At 42.9% G+C, this 23,423-nt stretch overlaps 1 protein-coding gene across 5 annotated transcripts; it reads left to right on the plus strand.

Annotated features, from left to right (window-relative positions):
- On the plus strand, positions 1 to 23,377 carry EIF4ENIF1 (eukaryotic translation initiation factor 4E nuclear import factor 1). Of its 5 annotated transcripts, none has more exons than XM_075435101.1 (19): positions 1 to 96; positions 307 to 430; positions 4,081 to 4,154; positions 4,946 to 5,073; positions 5,639 to 5,934; positions 6,556 to 6,757; positions 8,117 to 8,292; positions 11,431 to 11,566; positions 11,902 to 12,081; positions 14,166 to 14,395; positions 15,897 to 15,968; positions 16,348 to 16,531; positions 17,005 to 17,084; positions 17,437 to 17,576; positions 17,752 to 17,839; positions 18,890 to 19,022; positions 20,213 to 20,557; positions 20,786 to 20,950; positions 21,492 to 23,377. In XM_075435101.1, exons 2-19 carry the CDS (start codon positions 335 to 337, stop codon positions 21,716 to 21,718), a joined length of 2,952 nt encoding a protein of 983 aa, XP_075291216.1. In that variant the 5' UTR covers positions 1 to 96; positions 307 to 334; the 3' UTR covers positions 21,719 to 23,377. The 5 variants fall into 5 exon arrangements, with proteins under 5 accessions (XP_075291216.1, XP_075291219.1, XP_075291217.1 ...); XM_075435104.1 differs by having other exon boundaries at positions 20,276 to 20,557; XM_075435102.1 differs by having other exon boundaries at positions 17,755 to 17,839.
- The last annotated feature ends 46 nt before the right edge of the window (positions 23,378 to 23,423 follow it).

Below are 23,423 nucleotides of genomic sequence, written 5' to 3' on the forward strand. Positions count from 1 at the left end.
GCGAAGCGGAGCCGGTGGCCGGGAGCAGGAAACGCCGCGGGCGCGGTGAGGCCTGGAGCGGAGCGGAGCGCCGCCAGGAGAGCCGCCGCCGGCGCGGTGAGTAGCGAGGATCCGCTGAGTCACCTGCCCCGCCGGTGCGCCGGGACGGGGCCCGGGCCGCGCCGCCGCCGCGCCCGGTGCTGCCCGGGGCCCCCGCGCCGTGCCCGCGGGGGAGGGGGCGGGGGCGGAGGGGCCGCGTCTCGGCGCTGCGGGGCGGGGGGGAAGGGTCCGTCGCGGAGCGTGACGGCGTGGCTGTGCTTGGGGCAGGTCCGCGGCCGGAGGCTGTGGAGGAGCCATGGAGAAAAGAGGAGGCGCGGCAGAAGCCGAGAATGGTGATGCCTTCCTGGAGCTGAGCAGGGTCCCGGCGAAGTACCCCCATCGCTACACCAAGGTGGGCTCGCTCCCCGCGCACCGGGCTGCCGGTCGCAGAGGCCGAGGGGGAGGTGGGGGGCTGCGGCGAGGGGGAAGCGGCTTCGCCTCGGAAGGCTCTGCCTGGGTTGGGACTTGCGGGACGGTGTGTGAGGAGCAGCTGGTTAACGCGACGGAGCCGCGCGGTCCTCTCCTCGCTGCGCTTTTGATTCCCACCGCCTGATCTTCGCACCCGGGTGCCCAGCAGCGTGCGCCGGGGAGGCGGTGGCGGGGACCGCAGTATGCTGTCCTGCCGGCTTGCTCGAGCGCTTGCGCTTCGTGGTTCTGATGCTGCTTTACGCAGTGTTCCTTGAAGAAGCTGACCAAAACGTTTCCTTGTAATAGGTGGCCCTTCCTCGGAACTTGTAGCACACCAGATCTTATCAGGAGCTTTGACTAAGATGCCTTTTGTGAACGGAGAATTACTGGTATTTGGCTGCTGGAAGCCTAAGCACTTCCAACCAATTCTTACTGTTAAAATGCAGGTGCATTTGTTTAGCTGTGATACCTAAATGTATGCAGGAGTGGAAGAACAATAACTAAATAGCTTGCAAATAAAGATTCTTTCAATGTTAAGTGAGCTTGATACACCGTGGGGTTTAAGGTTCAAATCTTGTTTGGGGTTTTGGTACCACTGCTGAAATGCGCTGTTAGAACAAGTCTTCAGTGGAGGCCGATTTCCCCGCTGCTGGAAGCTGTTGGGAACAGGTGGCTGTTGCTTTGTGGAAATCGGTTGAGATACTTTGCAACAAATGGCCTGAAGTGGGGAACAGGGCAGGACAGTGTGCTGTTGCTGACTCTGTTATCTTACTTGAGGAATTCTGAACTGTTAGCTTGCTAGTAGGTTGTTTTTTAAAAGAAAAAAAAATTATCATTGTGTCTCTGTTCTGTTGAGATAGTAGGGCCAGCTTATTTTAACTAGATATCAACAATAAACCAAGTACTTCAGAACTGGCAAAACTTGCATGGGAATAGTACGGCTTTCTAATTCCAACTTCTTAGCAAAGATGTACATTTTAGCTTCTAAGCTGCAAAGTATGTTATTCTTCGGACCTTGTTATTCAGTGAACTCTAAAGTGAAGGAGAAGAGCTATCTTTAAACTTTTGCTGTTGGAAAAGTGGTATCTATACTTGCTCAGTCTTGTCCAGCTCCTCTCAAGAGTAGAAACTGGATGCAACTTCAAATTCTGCTTGCTTTTTTGGGGCAGTATGCGGCTAGTGCTGGTGGTAGCTGTGCACTGAAACTGATAAATTTGTAGCTTCGGTTTTGTTAATTCAGTACAGTTTCTGATCAGGGTAAAGCTGCAGAACCTTAAAGGGTCACAACAATGATCCAAGGGCTGGAATCCCTCTCGTGAGAGGAAAGACTGGGAGAGGAGAAGGCTCCAGGGAGACCTTAGAGCAGCTGCCAGTAACTGAATGGGCCTACAAGAGAGCTGGAGACAGACTTTTTACAAGGGCATGGTGCGACAGGACAAGGGGTAATGGCTTTAAACTGAAAAGAGGGGAGATTTAGACTAGATATAAGGAAGAAATTCTTCCCCATGAGGGTGGTGAGGCCCTGGCACAGGTTGCCCAGAGAAGCTGTGGCTGCCCCCTCCCTGGCAGTGCTCAAGGCCAGGTTGGATGGAGCTCTGAGCAACCTGGTCTAGTGGGAGATGACCCTGCTCATGGCAGGGGGATTGGAACTGGATGGTCTTTAAAGTCCCTTCCAAACCATTCTATAATTCTGATCTAGTACCAGAAGGCATCTAGTCTTGTTTATCTGTTGGGTTCCAAGGAGTCTAAAGTCAAGAAACAGCAGAAATCAATCTGTATTAAAATAACTTGCATCATATGGTTTTTTACAAGTAGTGTCTTAAAGATAGCTGGTTTAAGGTGCTCATGTAATCAACATGGTAAGCCATGTTCACATGATCCAATTTCCTACTGATTAGTGATGGGAGGAACACTGTTTCAGGTCATGTGCTGCTAATTTGGAGAGAGGACTGAGTTCCTTTAACAGTTTATGCTGATTTACTACCAGTAGGAAAACAATTGGCTTGTACTATGAATCCTTCTAAACTGAATAAAACTGATTAATAACAGCTAAACATGCTTTCCCCCCACCCACTGAAAAGTACTAGTGTGTGAGTTAAAGGGAAAACTCCAAAAATGCACTCTGCAAGTGCCAGCATTAATCTCCTCTGTTAAGAGAGTGTTAATAGTCCAAGCTGTGTCTTTTCCAATTCGTTGGAAGCTGTTGCTCCAAGGGTGCACCACTAATGAGCAAAAGCCTAGAAACGATTCAAATTTTCCTCACTTCAGTGGAAGAATTGTGATAGGATCTGATGGAGAGTCTCTGGACTCCCTCTCGTGGCCAACAAACCAGTCCCTTTCAAGTCTGGTGATGGACAGTGCTGTTAATGCTTGTGACACCTGCATCAGGCTATGATGTTCCTCATAGATCAAGGTTTATTTTGGGCAGCTGTGGGCAGAGAGCCAGTCTCCCTCTGTTTAATGGAACTTTTTGCTGAAGACCAGTACAGGGTGATGCTTGGAGATACACGTGTGTGTGTATTAAGGTTTTGTCCAGCTACTGAGCTGCCATCTGAAAACTTTCAAGTATCAGGCTCACATAGCTAATGAACTGATTGTAATCACATGGGCATAATGATGTCAAAGCTCTAGAGGATATTGTGTTCTTGGGAGACAGGTGAAGAGATTTCCTCCTTTGGTGTGGCTGTGGTGTGGTGTCTGCTGTTAGGATCTCTTTATCCTTCCAGCTGCCCACTGATTTCTGAACAGTGCTGAATCAATTCAGTATGTTTGAGAGTGAGGCAGATTGAAGAAAGGTAATCTAGGGAAAATGAGTAAGTTTAGAAATGTGTGTCTTGGCTGCAGCAAAGTTAATGGTGATTCAAAGCACTGATGATCACACCTTTAATAATGCTTTATAAAATATGGCAAACTGCAGTGAGACTGTGATTGCTAGTCTGCCTCAAATGACGAACTGCTCGGGGATGGGCAATAGTAAACCAAGGGCTGTATTTGAAAGGTGGTAGAAAGTGGAAAAACTCAAGTAACCGTCATTCAGCATTGATTTAGTATTGAGTAGAGCAGGTAATTGTATAATGTACATTTAGATATCTTGGAATTAGCGGTGGTCAGAAATGACAAGCTTGTCTGGAATTTCCAGATCTACATTAGTAACTGGTATTGTGGTATTGGTTTTTTTACCTTCTGAATCTTATATAGCATTGAACACAGCAATTTGGATTCCATGTTGAGAACTTACTAGCTCCAGTATCAACAATGTCTGTCTTGCTTATAAGTTGAATTATCCAGGGAAGTGAATAGTGAAAGATGTAGGATGTGAACAGCCTTTGAAGTGTTGATGAGGACTGAACCTGGCCTAGTAAGGCTTAGTGCCTCAGTGTCTGCTGAGTGGCCACTGCTAGAGAACTGAGAAATAAACTTACAGTCTAATGTCAACTTTTCACAGCAGTATTTCACAGGAAATGAAACAACATATTGGGAGGCTTGGGTTGTCAGATTAAAACACTAAATTGAACAGGCAGTCTGGGATAGATATTTTAGGTCACTTGACTCGTGGCTGGGTGAGATTTGGAACTAACTTCTTCCTTTTTCTAGGAGGAACTGCTGGATATTAAAGAGCGTCCCTACTCTAAGCAAAGACCTTCTTGTCTTTCTGAGAAATATGACAGGTATTTTCTTGATTCTTTCAAAATAACAGTTTCAATTGCAAAATGTTCTTAGCTAAGAAGTATGCTTATGTTAATGCAAGATGTACATACTCCGGAGTTTAGTGTCTGACAGTGTTTTCAGAAGTACTGATCTGCCAGGAAAGGCCTAATGCTCTAGCTAGGAATCTTGCGCTTTGGACGAAGATTGTACTATGAGATCCAGCAGAAGGTAACTTCACATAACAGAAGTCTTACAGACTTGCAGGAAAAACTACCAAGACTGTAGATGGCTGCATAGCACAGACTGACGAGGTCACGTTGCACCAAGCTGACTCGCTTGATGGATTACTCTCCCATGTTGACAGTGTACCTCATTTGAAAAAGAAGTTGAGAGCATTCTTGTCTTGCGTTTGTAAGTTTGCTAAACTTTAATATTCAGATTAATTTATTGTACAATAAGTATGAGATGAGCATTTGGAAGACTTTACCTCAAAGAGCGGCATCTGATCTACTTGAGCCTTTTTCAGAGTACCAGGCAGATTTCACCAATAATTAGTGGGACAATGTGGTTGTGTGTTATCCCTTTCACAACCTGATGCTGGGTATTATACTTCCTTACTCTCACAGGAGGTATCCAGAATACCATGTGTAAGGTAAGGAAGTATAGCAAGGCAAAGATTTAGAAGCTGGGTATGAAAGATATTTCACTTGTACAAATTGCTAGTCAATGAATTCTAGGTTTTCAGCAGCAGTACTATGAATTATTTATTAGACTACAAGTAGTAACTAGTCCTGCAATTTTATTTCCATAGTGATGGTGTCTGGGATCCAGAGAAGTGGCATGCGTCTTTATATCCGACTTCAGGAAGAACTTCACCAGTAGAAAGCTTTAAAAAAGATTTGGATTCAGATCGGACATCTCTTATGCGTAGAGTAGTAGGTAAGTGCATTTCTACAGCACAGGACTCACAACTGAACATATGCTGTTGGCAAAACCTTTCCTTTGGGATGATGCAAATGAGACTAAACAGTGTCTCTGAAAATTGTTTGCATAAAATTAAGTATCAAGGACACCTTGGTTGCTCCAAGTGTAGTCTAGTCTAGTTCCTGGTACGCTGGTAACTTATCTAAGAACAAACTTAGGTAGCATTCAGTTGTTATATCCTACTGTTCTTGCTCTGTAATAGTAAATGTGTATGTAATAATGCAAGTGTAAGAGGCAATTTCACCGCAATTCAATACTGAGTACTTAAATCTGTATCGGGAAAGCAAGTACTTTCTAGGAGAAGGCAATGATTCCTCAATATCCAACTGTAAATTTAACTTTTTTCCTCTGCACTTCTTGTGGTCTCAGCTAGATCAGCTTTGCAAAAATAAATCATGAGTATTTTCCTTCAAAAAGCTCTGGGATAGCAACGAGGCTATGGAACAGGAGGCTATTATACAGATAACTCTCTCGTATATACCCATACTTTAAATTCAGTGCTTTTTGTGTCATCTTGTAGATCCAAGAGAGCGAGTGAAGGAAGATGACTTGGATGTAGTCTTAAGTCCACAAAGGCGAAGTTTTGGAGGCGGCTGTCATGTAACTGCAGCTATTAGCTCACGTCGAGCAGGGAGCCCTTTAGAAAAGGAGAATGATGGTGTCCGTGTTATTGGCGGCCGTAGGATTGGCAGTGGAAGAATTATCTCTTCTCGTAACTTTGATAAAGACCACCGGATTGGTGAAAAAGACATACGCGATTCTAGAGATGCAAGAGACCGAGATCGTGAGAGGGACTACAAAGATAAACGCTTCAGGGTTTGTTCTTTCTTTTCCTGGTTGCATATTAAATCGGAGTTCTTGGACACTGTGCACTAAGAGCAGCAGGGGCAGGTTAACTGCATATGGCAGTCAAGTGTTCCATGCAAGTAGCCTATTTTTTTTTCTTAGAAGCACCTTTATGGTTTAAAGGGTGAGCACTCAGTGCTTCAAAAACTTAGTTTTCAATCATCCTGACAGCTCAACTGAGATGCATCTAATACTGTGTGTCTTACAAACCTCTCCTGTAGTAGACTTAATAGCAGGATATTAAAAAGTCTAATAGTTCATTCATAACTCTTGACCTAACTGTTGTCAGCAAGCATTGTCTTTAACCTCAGCAGATGGAGGCTTTCCATGCTTTCAGACTTTTTTCAAAAGGAGGAACCACTAGCCTACCTCTCAGGATATAAAACTGAGTTTATACAGGCACTTGCAGACCAATAGACTTCAGTGTAATAAAGCAGGAATTCAGCTGTGAAGTGTTTAAAATGTGAAAGCTTACTGAACACGCTGAGTGTGCATTTAAACCTAAAAAAAAAGGTTATTTGCTTTGGAGGTCGGGGAGGAATCTCGTGAAACATCATGTAATGGTTAATGTTTTGTAATATCCCACTTCAGAGGGAATTTGGTGACAGCAAACGTATCTTTGGGGAGCGAAGAAGGAATGACTCTTACACTGAAGAGGAACCTGAGTGGTTCTCTGCTGGTCCTACAAGTCAGTCTGAAACCATTGAGCTCACAGGCTTTGATGATAAAATTTTGGAAGAAGATCACAAAGGGAGAAAACGTACAAGACGACGTACAGCCTCACTAAAGGAAGGTAATGGCAAATTTGACGAAAAACTTACTTGTTTGCTAGCATTCATAGAATTATTAAGGTTGGAAAAGACCTCCAAGATCATAAAGTCCAACCGTCAACCCATCACCACCATGCCTACTAAATGGTATGGCGTATTGCTGGATGTAGAGGTGCTTGTTACAGATCCAGGCAAGTGTAAAGAATAATGCAGTTTATCAATCTTTGATCTTAAACTTGCATAGCTTTTGGTCATCCTGAAGCACAAGATGTAAGGTCCATGGTTGATCTTTCAGACTGCAGATACCTTTAAGTGATAAAATACTATTTTTTCCAAAAGAAAGGCAGGACGGAGGATGGGGGAGGGGAGGAAAAACCTGCATGGATGTTGAATGATACCAGAAATTTGTAGGCTATTAAAAGGGCCTTGTCCATTTCCATATTCTGCTGGGTGCTAGAGGCTTGGTTTAAGCTAAGCTAGTGCTCTGAGGTACTTGAAATATTTTTTGTTATAGTAATACTAGCATTAGGGACACTGATTTGGACATACAGTTGCCAGTAATAATAGCTTTAAGCTGAACTTGGAGACTGTCTGAATTTGTCTGTGGTTGTTGGACTTCAAGTCTACCATTGTTATTACCACTGCAAAAGCTGTAGTGTAAACTTCTCTGAGGCAAGAGAGAAGGTGACTGCTTAATGCTAGAAATTCTGCAGGTGGATAACACACCTGAAGAGTTCAGGTTTTGTTGTGTATTCACTCAACTAAAATGTAGTACAGTTTCAAGCATATAGGTTTGTAGTCATGTCACAGCTTTCTTGCAGCACCTATGCAAGCTTAGTAAGTCTTTAATGTGACGTGTGCTTTGCTTTCGCTGGAGGAATAGGAGCAATGTTTGTTGTATCTTGACAATATTAAGAAAACTGATGTCAAGTACCAGCTTTCAGGGAGTCTGCTCTCTGGGCAGCTAGGAAGACAGCAGGAGCTGCCAAAGGATTCTGGATGGAAAAACAGCAGCAGCTGTTAACTCGCTGTAACAGCTCTGTCTGCTTGGTGTGACGTCCCATCTGATCTGGTCTGTGTGCTTCCTGGGTTGAGCAGGATGCAGTAGTTTTGCATGATTGAGTGGCAGTTCTTACTTTCTTGAAGTAGAAAGAGCTTCTAGCCTCTAAAATAAGGACTGTGCTAGAGTTCTAGCAGGTCCTATTTTCTGTTGTGGCAGACTGCAGCCAGCACAGTGTAACTGATGAAATATCACGTAGCTGGTTGGGTTACTTCGGTTCTGTGCTTCTAATTCCTAGGCAAATGCATTGGCTGTTAGGCACTGTTCCTTCAGGAAATAGTCAAGTTCAGTGACTCAGCAATCACTTGGCTTTCTTTTTAAGGGATAGAATGTAATGGTGGAGTGGCAGAAGAGGATGAAGTGCAAGCTGTCCTTGCCAATGAAACTCCAGCAGATCAAGAAGTTCCTAGGGAAGCTGTCTTACAAGAACCAGCTCCAGGAGAGTTTGACTTCAATGAGTTCTTTAACTTGGATAAAAGTGTTCCTGGCCTGGCTTCGGTGAGGTCTTTTTTTTTTTTTTTTTTTTGTAAGACTGGCTGTGTTAATGAGAAGCATTGTTGCTGCTGCTGCATTTGGTGAAAGCTAAAACTTCTCACTTTTGCTTTATGCAGTGTGTGAGTCTAAGATGAATCTGCAGAGATTTAGCTTTGGAGTGTTGGGATGTTGTTTTTAAAGTGTTATCCCTGGGACTGGTTCCATCTTCAAAGAAAGCATATGGAGCAAAGTAGCTGGTTATTTTTCTTTTCTTTTGACCATTACTCAAAAGTCTGCATCCTGGGTGGACCTTCTTTGGAAGTATTACAGATATGTTCAGAGAAGATTCAAAGTACAAATGTAACATAGCTGAAAACAACTTCTTGCAGCTAAGCCTGGGAATTGCAGCAAATGGGTACTTTGTGTGAGCTTCCTGGAAAGCAGTAAGTCTGGAGACACCTGCTGAATACTGTCTGAGATATAGTTGCATTGTTACCAATACCAGTAATGTGGCTGAAAGGATGTATGTCTGAGGGTGGTGTAGTTTAACCTGGCAGCTAGGCACTAGATGGCTGCTCGCTCGCCCCTTCCCTTCCCCAACCCCAGAAGGACAGGGAGGAGAAATAAGTAAAAGAGGGAAACTCATTGGTTTAATAAGACAAGAATGGAAAAATACTACTACTAATGATGGTAATGAATATGCAAACCAAGCTACTACAACACAATTTTCTCACCACCTGATGACCCATTCGCAGTCAATCCCCAAGCAGTGATCACAGAACCTAGAAATCACAATTTCACTACATTCCCAAAAAAGTTTGAACTCCTGCACAAGAGAGGATTTGAACTCATGGAACAGAGAGAAAGATAGCTCCCGGCCCCTGGCCAACCCCTGTTTGTAAACTGAGCACAGTGTCCATGGTGTGGAATACTTCCACTGGCCAGCTTGGCTGGCTGGCTGTGTCCCCTCCCAGCTCCTGCACACCTGCTCATTAGCTGAGCGTGAGAAACTAGAAAGTCCTTGATTTCATAGCAACAACTGAAAACATCAGTGTTACCAGCATTCTTCTCATACTAAACCCAAAACACAGCAGCTCCTGAGAGGAAAATTAACTCTATCCCAGCCGAAACAAGGACAGAGCATTTGAATCATTACTTAAACTTCTGTATAGTGGTTAATTCATTATTTGGAACTATTATGACTGAGTTGGGAAAAAAAACATAGCCTCCTAATTTGGCCAAAAGCATGTTTAAACAATGTTATTGATCTGACTAGTAGATACTCTGTAGTCCAAGTCATATGTTGGATGCTGCTGATACCTAGGAGCTAGTAACAAGACTATGAAGGAAGAGACTGATACTTACACCAGGAGTTTCTTCCAAGAGTGGGTTTTGCCTCCAGCCATGATTTGGTGGGAATTCTGGTGTTTCTGTTGGTAGCGTGCAGTTCTTGAGCATCTCATCTCTAGAGGTAATAGCGGATGGTTGGTGTTCACTGGTTTGGTCTGAAAGCTGCAACTGGTCTGTGTCTTGTCATGCTTTTTCCCCGCAGGTCCATCATGGACCTGATTTATGAACTGCTGATGTTTCTATGCTGACCTCTCATCACTAGGAAGAAAAGCTATTCTTGACTATTCTAGATGGTGTAACTGATCAGTAGATGGAGTTTGGGTAAAAAGTCTTAGTGTTGTAGAGAAGTAATGTGTTTAAAAAAGAAAAAAAAAATCATTCTGACAGCAACGAAACAGGCCTGATACATAGTTTAGAAACATTAGGGTTTAAAAAAAAGAGTAGAATCCTAACCTAGTCTTCAATGTGGAAAAGCTGCATGCATTAAAAAAGGCTTATTGTACGGTGGCAGTAATTCAACAAATACATAGCGGAGAGCTGGTTCCCTCTATAGAAGATGTAAATGGTGTGTATTTAGACTTGACAATCTGATTTTTGGCATATCTGCAAGATGGTGACTCCCTTCAAAAGCAGGGACTTCACAAGTCAAAATATCTGCTGATGAAATTTCAGTGGGCAGATGTTATAATTTGTCACAAAAGTGAGTTTCAGACTAGCCAGTGCCTATCGTACTGTTCTGTCTGTGTATTGGCGGTGTGTCTGTGACTAGTGTTAGGGCCGATTTGTACACTTCCTGATACAACTATCTTAATTCTGCTAACTTGTTAGAGTCAATCTCAACCACATGGATCAATACTGTATTGTTGTTGCTGTTGTGAACAGTGAGTGCCCGTTGTTTCAGAGGAAGTAGCTTGTCTGGCAGAACAAAGCTGTTCTTCCTTTTGTCTAAAAGTGAATGTGCTGCGTGGTGGAACTGCATCTGTGCCTACTGAGCGGGCTTTTAACTGGATACTAGCTTGCAAGATAGGAGGAGCTCTAGTTAAATTTTATAATGCACAGTTTTTGAAATACTTGTAATGATTAGCAAAGAAGTAAGCAGTTGCTATAAACCACAGTGACTCCTGACAGACTGACTCTACTGCGCACAGCTTGGCGACCTCGGTTCTGCCAGTGCTGTGCTGATGACACAGGCTCTGCCGACGGGGAATGCAACTCCTCTTAATCCCCAGCAGTTCAGCGTGTGACATGTAAGCAAGTAGCCCTCAGCTACTGGCCTTCTCCCCGAGCCCTTGCAGGATGTGCACAAGTCCAGGAGTTGGCTTTGTACTTTGTTCCAGGCACTGTCCTTGGTCAGGGCTGGAACTGGGTTGAATCACGATCGCAGAAAACACAGCAGATAGAGTACTCCTGTGCGGCGATAGGGACAAGCCTTGAGCCACCTGGCTGGCAGAATTACTAGCTGTTATCGTTCGTGTTAATTCTTGTGGCAAATGTTGCTCCATGTTTTTTTCTTTGCGCATCTACTTTAAAATAGTGTCGTTAATGGTCTTTGGATGCTCCAATTATGCTGTTTCAATTATAGTTTCTCTGAACAAATACTTGGTATAAATAAGATACATGATGGGTTATGCTAACTGATTACACAAATACTGCCATACTGGAGGGAGAAAACTCAGTTCAAAGCTTCTAAACTCTGGGAGCACCATCTGGTCATCCGAAGCAGACAAACCTTGGTTGCACAGTAAATCTTCTCGGAAGTGTTGCTGATCTTGCCTCTGTTAAGATTATCTTTTTTTTCCTCCCATAATCTAGATGATAGAGGATGTGCTGGGAGAAGGTTCAGTGTCTGCCAGCAGGTTCAGCAGGTGGTTTTCTAATCCTAGTCGTTCTGGAAGTCGGTCAAGCAGCTTGAGATCTACCCCACATGAGGAACTGGAGAGGCTAGCAGGTAAGACTGTAGGACGGTGCAGGGTCAGATAGCCTCCTTCTGTATTCTTTCCTACTCGTTCCATAAGAACGTGGCAGATAAAGCTTTAGGATAGTGAATTCTCCCACAGGTCAAACACTTGACAATCTTTTGGAAGCTCTTAGAGTAAGCAACTATAAGTGTTTTTTTAATAAATGTTCTTCTTGTGCTCCTGATGACTTTCTAGCTGATCCTGGGCAAGGGGTGTGAGGCATAACTTTTCAGTGACACATTGAAGTTGGTTACCAGTGTATGTTCAACTTGAGACATTGCGTTGGTAAACTGATGTCGCAGTGCTCCTGGTTTTGCTGTTTCAGGTCTAGAGCAAGCCATTCTCTCCCCTGGCCAGAACTCTGGAAACTACTTTGCTCCCATTCCATTGGAAGACCACTCTGAAAACAAAGTGGACATCCTAGAAATGCTACAGAAAGCCAAAGTGGACTTAAAACCTCTTCTCTCAAGTCTTTCAGCCAACAAGGAAAAACTTAGAGAGAGCAGTAAGTGCCTCTTCAGATATTGTGGAGTTCTTGTGATGCAGTATCTCCAGGCAAGAGGCTTGGTACTCTGGGAAACTCAACTTCCAACTCCAGCGTTAGGAAGTATTATAGGTTTACTTACACTATAGAAAACCCAGTATTCAACAGATATCAGTTGTTGTGTCAATATCATCGCTGATTCTTTTCATCCTAATCACAGGATGACATCAGGACTCTCAGACTGCTTTACTGGCCAGTATTACCCATAAGTTAAGATGATGCGAGTCTTGATCCGAGTTTCCAGCTCTGTGGCACTTGCATACGTTTTTCATGCTGGAGACTGGTATTGTTGGCTCTGAAACTGGCATTTAAACTCTGGCTTTACCAAAAGCTTAAGATGCAAGTCACTCTTGCAAACATCTGTAATGGATCACATTGATCCATTAAGTATCAGTATCTAAAAAGATGAACAGTAGGTTGAGGATGTCAGTTTTTTCAAGTGCATACTGTAAATTTGAACTTCTAAGGACTGTTGTTAGCACTTGAAGTGCCATGGTCTGTGCTCGCTGTTCAGTGCATTAACTAAGTAACATAGCATAGCCAAGACAAATCTGTAACTTGGCTAGAATAATGGGATTCCAGGGAACTTTGTTAGAATTCCCTTTTGGTATCATCAGCTGTTCTAAACAGAGTTCAGGGCTGACTTCGAACTTAATGTTCAAGGGCACATCCAAGTTAGGTTTGCATGTTTGGGTCCATAGCATGCATGGAGGACACAAAATGCATGAGTTCTTTGAAATCTTAAGGCCTAATTCCAAACTGGCTTCTCTTTGGCAAGCAGCATGTATTGTCATGTAAACTGGACTGAACAAAAAGTAGTGCTACTCTGATTTGTGTGGAGTATCTGGGAAGGAAAGCATCTAAGCACTGCAGATACTCCTAAGCACCCAGTCTGGGGGTGGGGGTAGGGAGTGTTGGCTAGTGTGTGGAGAACTTTTTCGTAATTTGACTTGAATAGAAACGCAAGTCTCTTCTGCTTAGTCTGACTTTTCTACTAAAAGCTTTTTAAACTTTGATCCTCACGAACCAAGGATGAAAGAACAAAAAATTAAGGGGAAGCTGTCATTCACGCGGAAGTACCTGATGTGGGTTCTGTATTCCCATAAAATGCTGTACGGTTCTTCCAGTGTTGTGGAGTTTTCAGGTCAATTCCTTTCCACCAGCATCATATTTTTCCTCATGTTCCATATTGCATGTTTGCATCATTATTTCTTTTCTCCACCTTCTTGCCCAAACTTCCAGTAAATCTTATTTCTTTGGGCCAGTGTCTGCTACAGCAACCCATGGCATGCTCCTGCCTCTTCTTCCTCTTCTCTTAAGGTGTCATACCTTGTGATGTGTGTTAGCTGGACCATAAAACATGTCTAGCCTTGATGTCAGGCACTGATAGATGTCTACATATGCATACACAAGAAAAAGTATAGCTTAATAACACTTGTACCTTATTCTGGTTATGCCAGGGAAATCTTCCTAGCTTTAACTTCTGAGCAAAAAAATGTACTTCAAACTCTATGCACACCAAACTAAATGTGTAACTGAGTCTCCAAGGTATCTAAATTTTCCAGGTATGTATTCTCTATGTTTATGATGGCTTCAGACAATCTGACATAGCTTATGCTGTGGCTGTAAGACTGTCTGGTCTCCTGGAATATAAGATAAATGGAACTTTCCTAATTGGAAGAGAATGAACTTGGTTGACAGATGAATATTCTCTGTTAAGAGCAGGTGAAGTCATAAAATGTATTATTAACATGTCTTGCAGGATAAATGAAAGCTGGTGAGAACTTAGCAGTTGAAACCTGAAGAGGCATGTAAGACTTTGCAAGAACCTGTAGCTGTGCACAGCAATACTCCAAATTTAAATATTAGAATATCCATCTAAAAACAGTTCAGACGTGGTTTGATAGCCAGTATGAATATCGGAAGATAAGGTTTTGGCTGTTCCTTGTTTTCAAACAGCTTGTATTCAGCACCTGCACAAGAGTTACTAGCTCACTTGTAAAGAGAGAACCATGGTTTACCAGTATTTCTGTTGTATTTCTCAGCGCATTCAGGAGTTGTACTTTCAGTGGAAGAAGTCGAAGCTGGTCTAAAAGGCCTGAAAGTGGATCAGGAGGGAAAAACTGCTACTCCATTTATGGCCGAGCAGATGGAGGAAGCATTGAATATTGCTGGCTCCAGACACATGAAGAAAGATGGAGATATGACTGCATTTAACAAACTAGTCAGCAGTATGAAGGCAAGTGGGACTCTACCTTCACAGCCCAAAGTCAATGTAAGTAGCAGACACCTGGCTCTTCTGAACTGGAAATGGGTGGGTGCCAAGACATGTGTTATAAACTGGAAAACCCTTACATGACCCTTCTGAAAACATGTGAGCCTTGACTGGGTACAGCAGCATGATATTAAATATAGGCTTACATGTAGAATATTGTTGTTTGGAGGGGGAAGTAAGGGAGGTGCTTTCGTCACTTTTCTGTAGCCAGAGTAACTGGAAGTGGGGTGCTGTTCAGTTCAGAGTTCATGGGGTTGATTTCATATTAAGTTTCTGAAAGCCCCAGAACTCTAATGCTGTGTGAGAAGTCTAATAACTGCCACTGTGAAAGTGGACCTGTGTGAATATCTAGGTGAATTGATTAATATCTGGACTCAAAGACTATAAATACTTGCCCCCAAAAAGATCCTGTGTGATGAAAAGGCTGAATCTGCTACTGTAGAGGTCATTTTGGTTGGTGTCTAAGATTCTCCTACACTTGAACTTGTCCTGTCTGAACCATATTTAATAAGAACAAATACATCTGTAGAAAAGGTACTGTCTATATAACAGATATGATCAGTCCACTCTTTATGGAAGAGTTGCTAGTGTTAGTTTAATGGTTGTCTCGGTGCTGCTATTAAATAGCGTCTCTTAAAATGCTTGTAGTATGGGCACAACTAGCACTTACCTGAAGCTCAGGTGTCTTGCTGTAGTGAATTCTGTTTTGATAGAGGAATGGCAGTGCACAATCTAGTATTTTAAACTCGGGTTTTAAAAGTATTTGTACTAAGATAAAACTTAACAGTACTTGTTAGCTGAAAGATTAATACTAAACAACAGCTAATACTAAGCTTTAGACTGGGAAAGATTATAGTATGAAACTTCATCCTGCCACTAACTGGTTAAACAGTGTGTTTGACCCAGAAGCTATCAATAACCACTTCTGGCACCATAAAATACTTCTAACAACTGACCAAGTCTAAAGCATCTGTTTTTCCTGCTGAACTATACCCAAGGACTTTTAGCCTCGTCCCCCTTCACTGAAAGATAGTGAAGAATGTAAATTCGCCCTGTTAAGAATTTGCAGACTGATTTCACGCTTACAGACACTCTCATTTCTGACTGTTCCTTTATTGACATGTAATTTTGATGCATAGAAGAATATCTTAAATAATTTCTCTAATATATGAACACTTTTCAGTTTGTGCATAATTTCAATTGACCACTTGGGCCAATGTTTCATCTGCAGTTTACACAATTATATAAATTCATATATCTTAGACTTGAATAAGGCACATTGAACTACCTGTATGCAATCTGGCATTTTCATAGCTAGGGAAGATATGTGAGCCAGCTCAGCCCTTAACTTTGCTGGAGTTTTATTTGGTCGATGCATAAACGATGGGCCTAACAGAATAGGTGAAATTATTTCTGTTGCTGAGACAAATGTGGATTATATGTTAATGAGTTTGATGCTTGTTATATCTACATCTAACTTGCAATGTTTTCATTTTTTTAGCAGAGCCTTGACAGCCACTTAATGTCCCCTCCAGAGATGGCCGGCCAGCCTCTATCAAAGAATATTCTGCAGGTACTTCTTGTTGTGGGCGGGAAGTGCTTAAAAGCATATCCCCAATGGGAAAACAAAAAATGTTTGAAAATAAGATGTATAAGGCAATTATGAGATCAGTAGTCAGACATGACTCCCTATAGAGGAAAGAGAACTATTTACTAGTTCAGTTTACTTAAAAGTTTGTCTTGTCATGCTGTTTCCCATGGTTACAACTTGAAAATGAAAAGCCTGGCCAAGTGCCTCATTCTAACAGCAGTCCCGAATTGGTGTATCTAGTTGCAGAGGTCTACCTTGTCTCCTTAGCTTGCTGTAAATAGTGCAGCCTGTAGTGTAGTAAAATGCGCTTGTTTGTATAAACTCATAATACTCTGAACATTATTTCCTCACTTATTCTCAGGAACTTCTGGGTCCCCCCATCACCAGACCTGCTTCATCAAATGTCTTAAGTGGCCTGATAGGTGGTTTGGAACCTGCAGCCTCCTTACTGACACAGAGAGCACCTTCTCCCCCTATTCCACCTGTGTTTCCAACTCGAGCTGCTTCCGCAGATTACCTGCGCCACAGAATATCTTCACCCATTGGTAAGACTGGTTGCCGACCATTTCTTTTTTCATTGCTACTTGAGTTTGTTTTAAAGAATGCTTTACAGAACAATAAAAACTTCCTGGCACTTGGTGGGCGACTAGGTCAGTGTCTGCCTCTTTAATGCAAATGCCTTTTACTTACAAGTCTCTAAATTAATCTCCAAAAAATGTAGATGTCTGATGGATCAACTAGACGTCGCAGTAAATTCTGGTGTGGAGTAATGTGCTCAGCTACTGTAGAAGAAGCCAATTTTCAGAGACTTGGCCATTTGTACTACAAAACACTACCGTAGCACCCCTATAGCTCTCCAGCCTCGTGACAAGGAAGAGACATAGCTCTATAGACTTAAGGGGTGAGCTGAGAGCCTTCATAAGGGATCCTTAATTCATGTAGAATTGTTTAACTTTGGAATGTATATACTGAATGAAACTGTTAGTCCTTTCAAACACAACTGTTGAATGTTCTTTAGGTTTTGGGCAAGGTTCTCAGCAATTGCTTGGTGATCCGTTTCCAGGTGTAAGGAAGCCGATGAGTCCAGTTGCTGCACAGGTTAGATTAAATGCTTTTCACTTAATCTGTATTGATCTCTTTTTATATTGTGTGGTCTAAAGGTAACTTGTGGAAACACATACTTGCCTGTTAATTAAGCATAAATAGCTGAATGTGAGTTCACTCTGAATGTGAGGATGCGAATTCTCACCTCATGGCAATTGGACCCATTTTGGGGTCAAGTACAAGATTTTTTGAAACTTCTATTGTCTGTCAGTAAAACAGATGGCTGTTGGTGGGCAGGCGCTCTGTGAAGACATTAGTAGCTATGGCAGTAAATCTTCTGTATCTTTAAAAAAATCAACCAAATACAAGCTCTGATTTGTGTGGGTTTTGTGAAACTCTGCTTCAGATGAGTCCTTTGGAAATACAGCAAGCTGCGTTAGAGGGACTGGCATTGCCACATGACTTAGCCATACAGGCAGCAAACTTCTATCAGCATGGCTTTGGTAAACCACAAATGGACAAAAGCAGAGATGGCTACAGAAACAGGTGAGTGTCGGACTGCAGAATTCAAGGGGTACACCGTCAACTGGTTTTTGACGCGAGTATTGCCTTGTGCTAGATATTAGTACTACTGACTGAAGTTTGTGTTGGTTCTTGGCAATCTGGCCTTTCATTCTGTGCCAAGAGTAGAGCTGCTTCTTACTGGCTTCCTGTCCATTAGCAGGCAGCAGCGAGCAACGAAATCGCCTGCGCCAGGACACCGAGGGAGTGCGTCTTCTCCAGCCCCTGCAGCATCCATTACTAGCATGGTCAGTACCTAATGCGTAATGATTGTAGGAAAAGCTGTAAAAGGGTCTGCAGTAACTAGATCACAGGAACTGTAATGGGAGAAAGCGAGGGAGGGCATAGAGAGGAGTTAATAATATTCACATTATATTGGTGGCCACATGATACAAGAGTGAACCACACTTCACGTGTAGCTGAATGACTTCACTTTGGAAAACGGTCTTTCCTGACCATAATCTTATCTAAAACTGAAGAAGCACCATTAATATTACCTTGAGCTGGTCTTCTGAAACCAAAAGATAACTGTGGAAACTCAGGCCCTCATATTTTGGTACTTAAGTTTTCAGAAGACAAGTGCTGAAAGCCATTAGCCACTTCAGAGAATGCTGATCTTGGGTATGGAGTGACTGACCTCAGTGTCTATAGGTTGAAATATTACTTAGGAGCTTCAGGGTCACTTTGAAAATAAATAAAACCTCAAAGCCAAGCTGTTGCCTCGCTGCCTTCAGGACTGTGTAAATGTTGCTTTGATCTCAGTTTTCCAATTAGTCAAGTATTTGCTTGCTTGCAGCTCAGGGCTAACACTGACTAGCAGCTGCTAAATCAAACTTTTGTTTGTATACCAAATGAGTGGCTTCCATAGATGTATGTAACTGAATATGAATGAGGTGATAGTTCTCTGCAGATCCACCAGCCCTGAGTTAATACAGATAAGGCAGCTCTCTAAGAACTCCTGCTGAGCTGCTGTTCTGAACTGATGGCAAACAGGAAATAGCTGTAACTTAAAATACTGCTCATCTGTTGTTTCAAGCCTGTCAAGGTACATTTTAACTTTGAGGACTTCTGGGTTTAACAAAGGTATTTGACTTCTGCAAAAGCTAAAGAGAAGTGCTTAAACTATAGAATAAAGCTATGAAACGAGGTGAAGTGAAATCACAGGCACGCAGTGGCTGATTCAAAAGAGCTTTAAATGGAACAGATGTGCTAGAATAGGTGTCCAGCCACAATTAAGATAGGGTGGCCTAGATAATCAGCTCTGAGTAAGGCATTGATGCTTATTGTGTTCTCTGCAGCTGTCTCCTTCCTTTACACCTACCTCTGTGATTCGCAAGATGTACGAGAGCAAGGAAAAAAGCAAAGAGGAGCCAGTTTCTGGGAAAATGAAAGTCAGCGATGGTAAAGATGAAAATCAGAGGTCAAATGAAGGTATTGTAGTGGCTTTAAAATAACACACATAGGAGATTCAGTATAGAATCAAAGAGCTTCAGGACATAATGTGTCCCGGCTAACTGCAGACAGTCCTGATCCGTGGAAATGAGGAGGGTGTAAGAGTGAGCCTGTAACAAGAGGGGGGAGTCAGAGCTATGGAGGGGATACACTTCCAAGGGCAGTCTTCCAGCAGTGCTGGGTTTAAGTCTGCTTTCTCCTTATCTGTCAGTTTGTGAGCAGCAGTGACACTAAGAGGCCTGGACCACAACTGTTGCTTTGCAGCTAGTCTTGGCGAACAAGCATATTAACAAAAATGCTTCCATATTGCTCTACACCAGTAATTAAATACAAGTAACTTATAGCCCTCTTGAGAGGTTGTAACTGAACAGTCAAAGCTGAGACCAGTTTAAGCTCTTAATTGTAGAAGATCAAGGAAGCATTTTGTCACCCTGACTGATGTAAGTGGCTATTAAAAGGAAATGTGTGATACCAGTTGCCAGACCCAGTAAGACTAATGTCCCTAATTGCTGTGACATTGCACTTCAGTACTGGTAACTGCTGAGGTAGCTTGCAGTTCCTATTATATAGTTGACCCTTTTCCTTTCAGCACTCCAACTATTACTGCTACCTCAGCTGGCGGCAGATGATTTTCAGATATTTTAGGCCTTGTCTAACTGATCTAGGTGGTCTGTGGAAGTAACTTCTTGAGGTGCTTTAGCGTTCCAAATCTTGCAAAGCAGATGTTAGACATAGAAGGCTGCTGCTAAGCCCCAGGCACATCTGCATGGAAAAACCACTTTGGGCTAGATTTCTGGCACAACTCCAACTCCAAATTATAGTCTTGTCTAGGGAGGATCCCTTGTATCTCCTGTCTCCTTTGGGACTGACTCATCCATGCTGCTAGTTCAGAATTTCTGAGGAGGAGGAAAAATAAGAATTAGATGGACTTACTGCTGATTCTGACCCAATTTAAGCTTGCTGTCAAGGGGTTTCTGTGGAACATAGTCCTTCTCATTACTGTTTTGAAATAATGTGGCCAAAAGCATCCAGGAAAGACAGATGCTTACTATTAAATATGTGAGAGTAAAGTTCAGCTAGTCCTAGAATCTGGCTATCACATCCAATTGCTTTAATTTTCATTAGTGTAATCTCCAGCTGTGGACGATAATAGTTGTATTCAATTCTAGCTACAGATAACCTACTGTCTAGTTCTGTGGAGAATGCAGATCAAGAAACTTTGCCCACCTTAGGTACCAAACTACCTGCACTGCAACGCTCTGCATGTTCCACACCTCTTACCCAAGCAAATCGCTGCACCAAAGAGCAAGACTACAGGCCTAAATCAACTGGTAGAAAGACTCCTACAATGGCCTCGCCAGTACCAGGAGGCCCTTTTCTTCGTCCTGTTCATCAAGTACCCCTTGTTCCCCATGTACCGATTGTACGACCGGCTCATCAACTGCATCCAGGATTGGTCCAGAGAATGCTGGCGCAGGGGGTTCATCCGCAACATCTTCCTCTACTGCAAGCAGGTAATCCATACTCTTTTTGACCCTTAAGTTAGTGCATGTTCTCTAGAAGACTGACTTTGTGTTAGGAACAACACAAACTGATACTCGTTACTGGTAATGTTTACTACATCAAAACTCGCCTTTAAAACCAGGCAATAAATTCCAACCCATCTAAATATATAAACGCTTGTTTTGCTTTAAGTTCCTTATGCTTATTAGGTAAGAGTTTTCCTCACTCTTGTTCAACAGGTGTGCTTCCTCCTGGAGTGGACCTGTCTCACTTGCAGGGAATATCTGCTCCCATCCTTGGCCAACCTTTTTATCCGCTACCAACAGCCAGCCATCACATCTTAAATCCACGCTCTGGGACACCTTTGCAGCTAGCGATGATGCAACAGCAACTACAGCGCTCAGGTGGGCTAAAAATTAAAACAGGAGCATCAGCTTTAGAATGCTGACTGGCCTGCTCTGGGTAGTGTGCTTGGGGGCCTGTTTCAGTACTGTGGGCTAGCAGGAGGCTCCTTTGGTAGTTTGGGTAATCATTGTTACTAATCTTGTGTGGGTATTGGAGCAGTTTCAGCCACTGCAGGCTTTTATGCCGGAAGAAAGCCCAAGTGAAGCATTCAGTTTCAAGATAGATGTTGCTATTGACGGGTGGGCCCCTTGCAGCATGTGTGCAGTCCTTCCTTGCTGGGCAAGAGGCCAACCACCTGTCTCAAATAAAAAGCTGTTTGATGCTGGTCTTCCAGTTAAAACCTGTGTGGTACTGTGTCCAGAACTGGCAGTGTCAGGCAGTCTGTGGGAGTACTAACAAGAGAATAAACACAATCTCCCAGGGCTAACAGTGAGTCAAAGCCACACTCGGCTCGCATGCCTTAGCAGGCGATTGCTGTAGGGCAAGTCTCCGTGTCGGGTGAATGTATTACTCCGCCTCTAATAGCTTCACATTTCACAGGCACTGGAGCACAGGGATCACCCGCTGGTGCACAAACAACCCCTCAAAATGTGCTGTCTCGGACTGGATTATCTCATGGGCACACACAGCTTGACCATCGCCCTAGCCAGAGAAGCGGCTCTCCCATTGGCCTCGCAAAATGGTTTGGTTCCGATGTCTTGCAGCAGCCTCTCCCTTCCATGCCATCCAAAGTCATCAGTGTAGATGAACTGGAATACCGGCAGTGAACAGTGACCACTGGGTGGGACACTTGTGATTCTTTAGACTGGATAAAAATGTCCATAGTCAGGACTTCACCTCTGTTTGTTTTTTGGGGCTTTTATTTTTAGCACTCTGTGCAAAATTTCTTTTCAAGAGACTAAAGCACATGGCACCTGTCCTGGTCTCATGTCTGCATCAAGACTAAAGGATCCATTATGGCTTGAATAGTGAAGCCTGAAGAAATTTAGATGCAAGACAAAGCCAGTTTAATCCTGGAAGTGTCTATTTTTTGTTTTTGTAAGATATGTGAATGAAGTGCTGATATTCTCTAGTGTAGAGGTAGCAGCTATGGATTCCTCCTGCAGAAAACTAAATGTATAGACCCTGTGTACAGACTTGTGTATAAACAATCTTTTGTATATATACACATAGAATAGCCTTTTTGAATCTATACAGCTGTACATAAGAGTAGCTGGTAACAGTGGAGCTTTAGTTGTGCCTATGGTTTGGATCTTTCTCCATTGTACATGTGGGACTTTCTTTAAGATTAAAATTGCATATCCTAAGTGTGAGTGAACAGGATAAAGTTGCTTTGCCTTTTCTTGCTGCTCATCTCCTTTAGGTCTCCCTCTCACATTCTTCTGTCATGTACTGTGCACCCAGTGTAGCTAAAGTGTCGAAGTGAAAAGCCCACATCTTGCTGTCTATAAACAAAGGTCTGATTCCTTGTGTATATGACTCTTGCCATCAGATGAGAGAACTGTTTAGTCTTCGAACAGTCTTGAGGATGGGACCTGGTACAGTAACGATAAAGCCAGACCTTCAGTCTGCCGTAAGCAGAGGCTGCAGGTACCTACTGGTCACAGCTCTTGAAAGAGGGCTGGTGCTGGTCCTTGTTTAGCTGCAGTACTTTCCTTGTTTTAATCTTGCAAACTAGTTACTAAAGGTCAGCAAAATGGAGCCTTTAAATCCTCACCCTTCAACTCCTCAGTCATAGCTGTGGTGTGTTCTATGCTGCCTTCGGTTCTGTTTATAGAAGGGAGTCCTAAGAACTGTCCCCAGTCTAGCGTGCATCTACTGATGCAAGTACTGTGAAACTTGCCTTTGGAGTCTTGTTCTGTGGTTTGAAAGGGGGAGGATCCGGGTAGTTTTGCGATCTTACTGTGTATATTTGGTTTTAAAATACTATGTTCTTTTTAAGCCTATTTCACTTTCCTGAACAGTTAAGTGTTCTCTTCCATCCTTCTACTGCATGGTTCCTCACTTCACTGTCTCACTTGTGCCGAGTCCAGTACTGCTGTCATGTCCTCCATCTAGCTTAGGCCATTGTGCTCTTTTAAAAAAGGTGAAAGCAAAACCAGAATTCTCAGACTTGCTCTTTCTTAGGTCTCACTGAATGCAAAACCAGCAGCAGAAAAAAAAAAATAAATCCCGTGACTGTATTATAAGAACTGCCAGCATGCTGTGGTGGGTTTGTTTCAGTCCAGCAGAGACAATGTACAGAAATAGCAAGCTGAAATCTCCAGTGTGTGGAACCTGTTGGGGGTCACCCGTACTTCTAGTGGTTGTTCGAAAACAATCAGTGTAAAACATGCAATCACCAGCTTGTCCTTGTAAGATTTTCATACTTTTTTAACTTGACACTTTCCCAGTAACATTCTGTAAATAAAGTTGATTCTACCAGCTGTCTGTATCAACTGCTCTTGACCTAAATTACAGTGTCAGTATATT

This window comes from Opisthocomus hoazin, chromosome 13, assembly GCF_030867145.1.
Source record: "Opisthocomus hoazin isolate bOpiHoa1 chromosome 13, bOpiHoa1.hap1, whole genome shotgun sequence".
Taxonomy (NCBI): Eukaryota; Metazoa; Chordata; class Aves; order Opisthocomiformes; family Opisthocomidae; genus Opisthocomus; species Opisthocomus hoazin.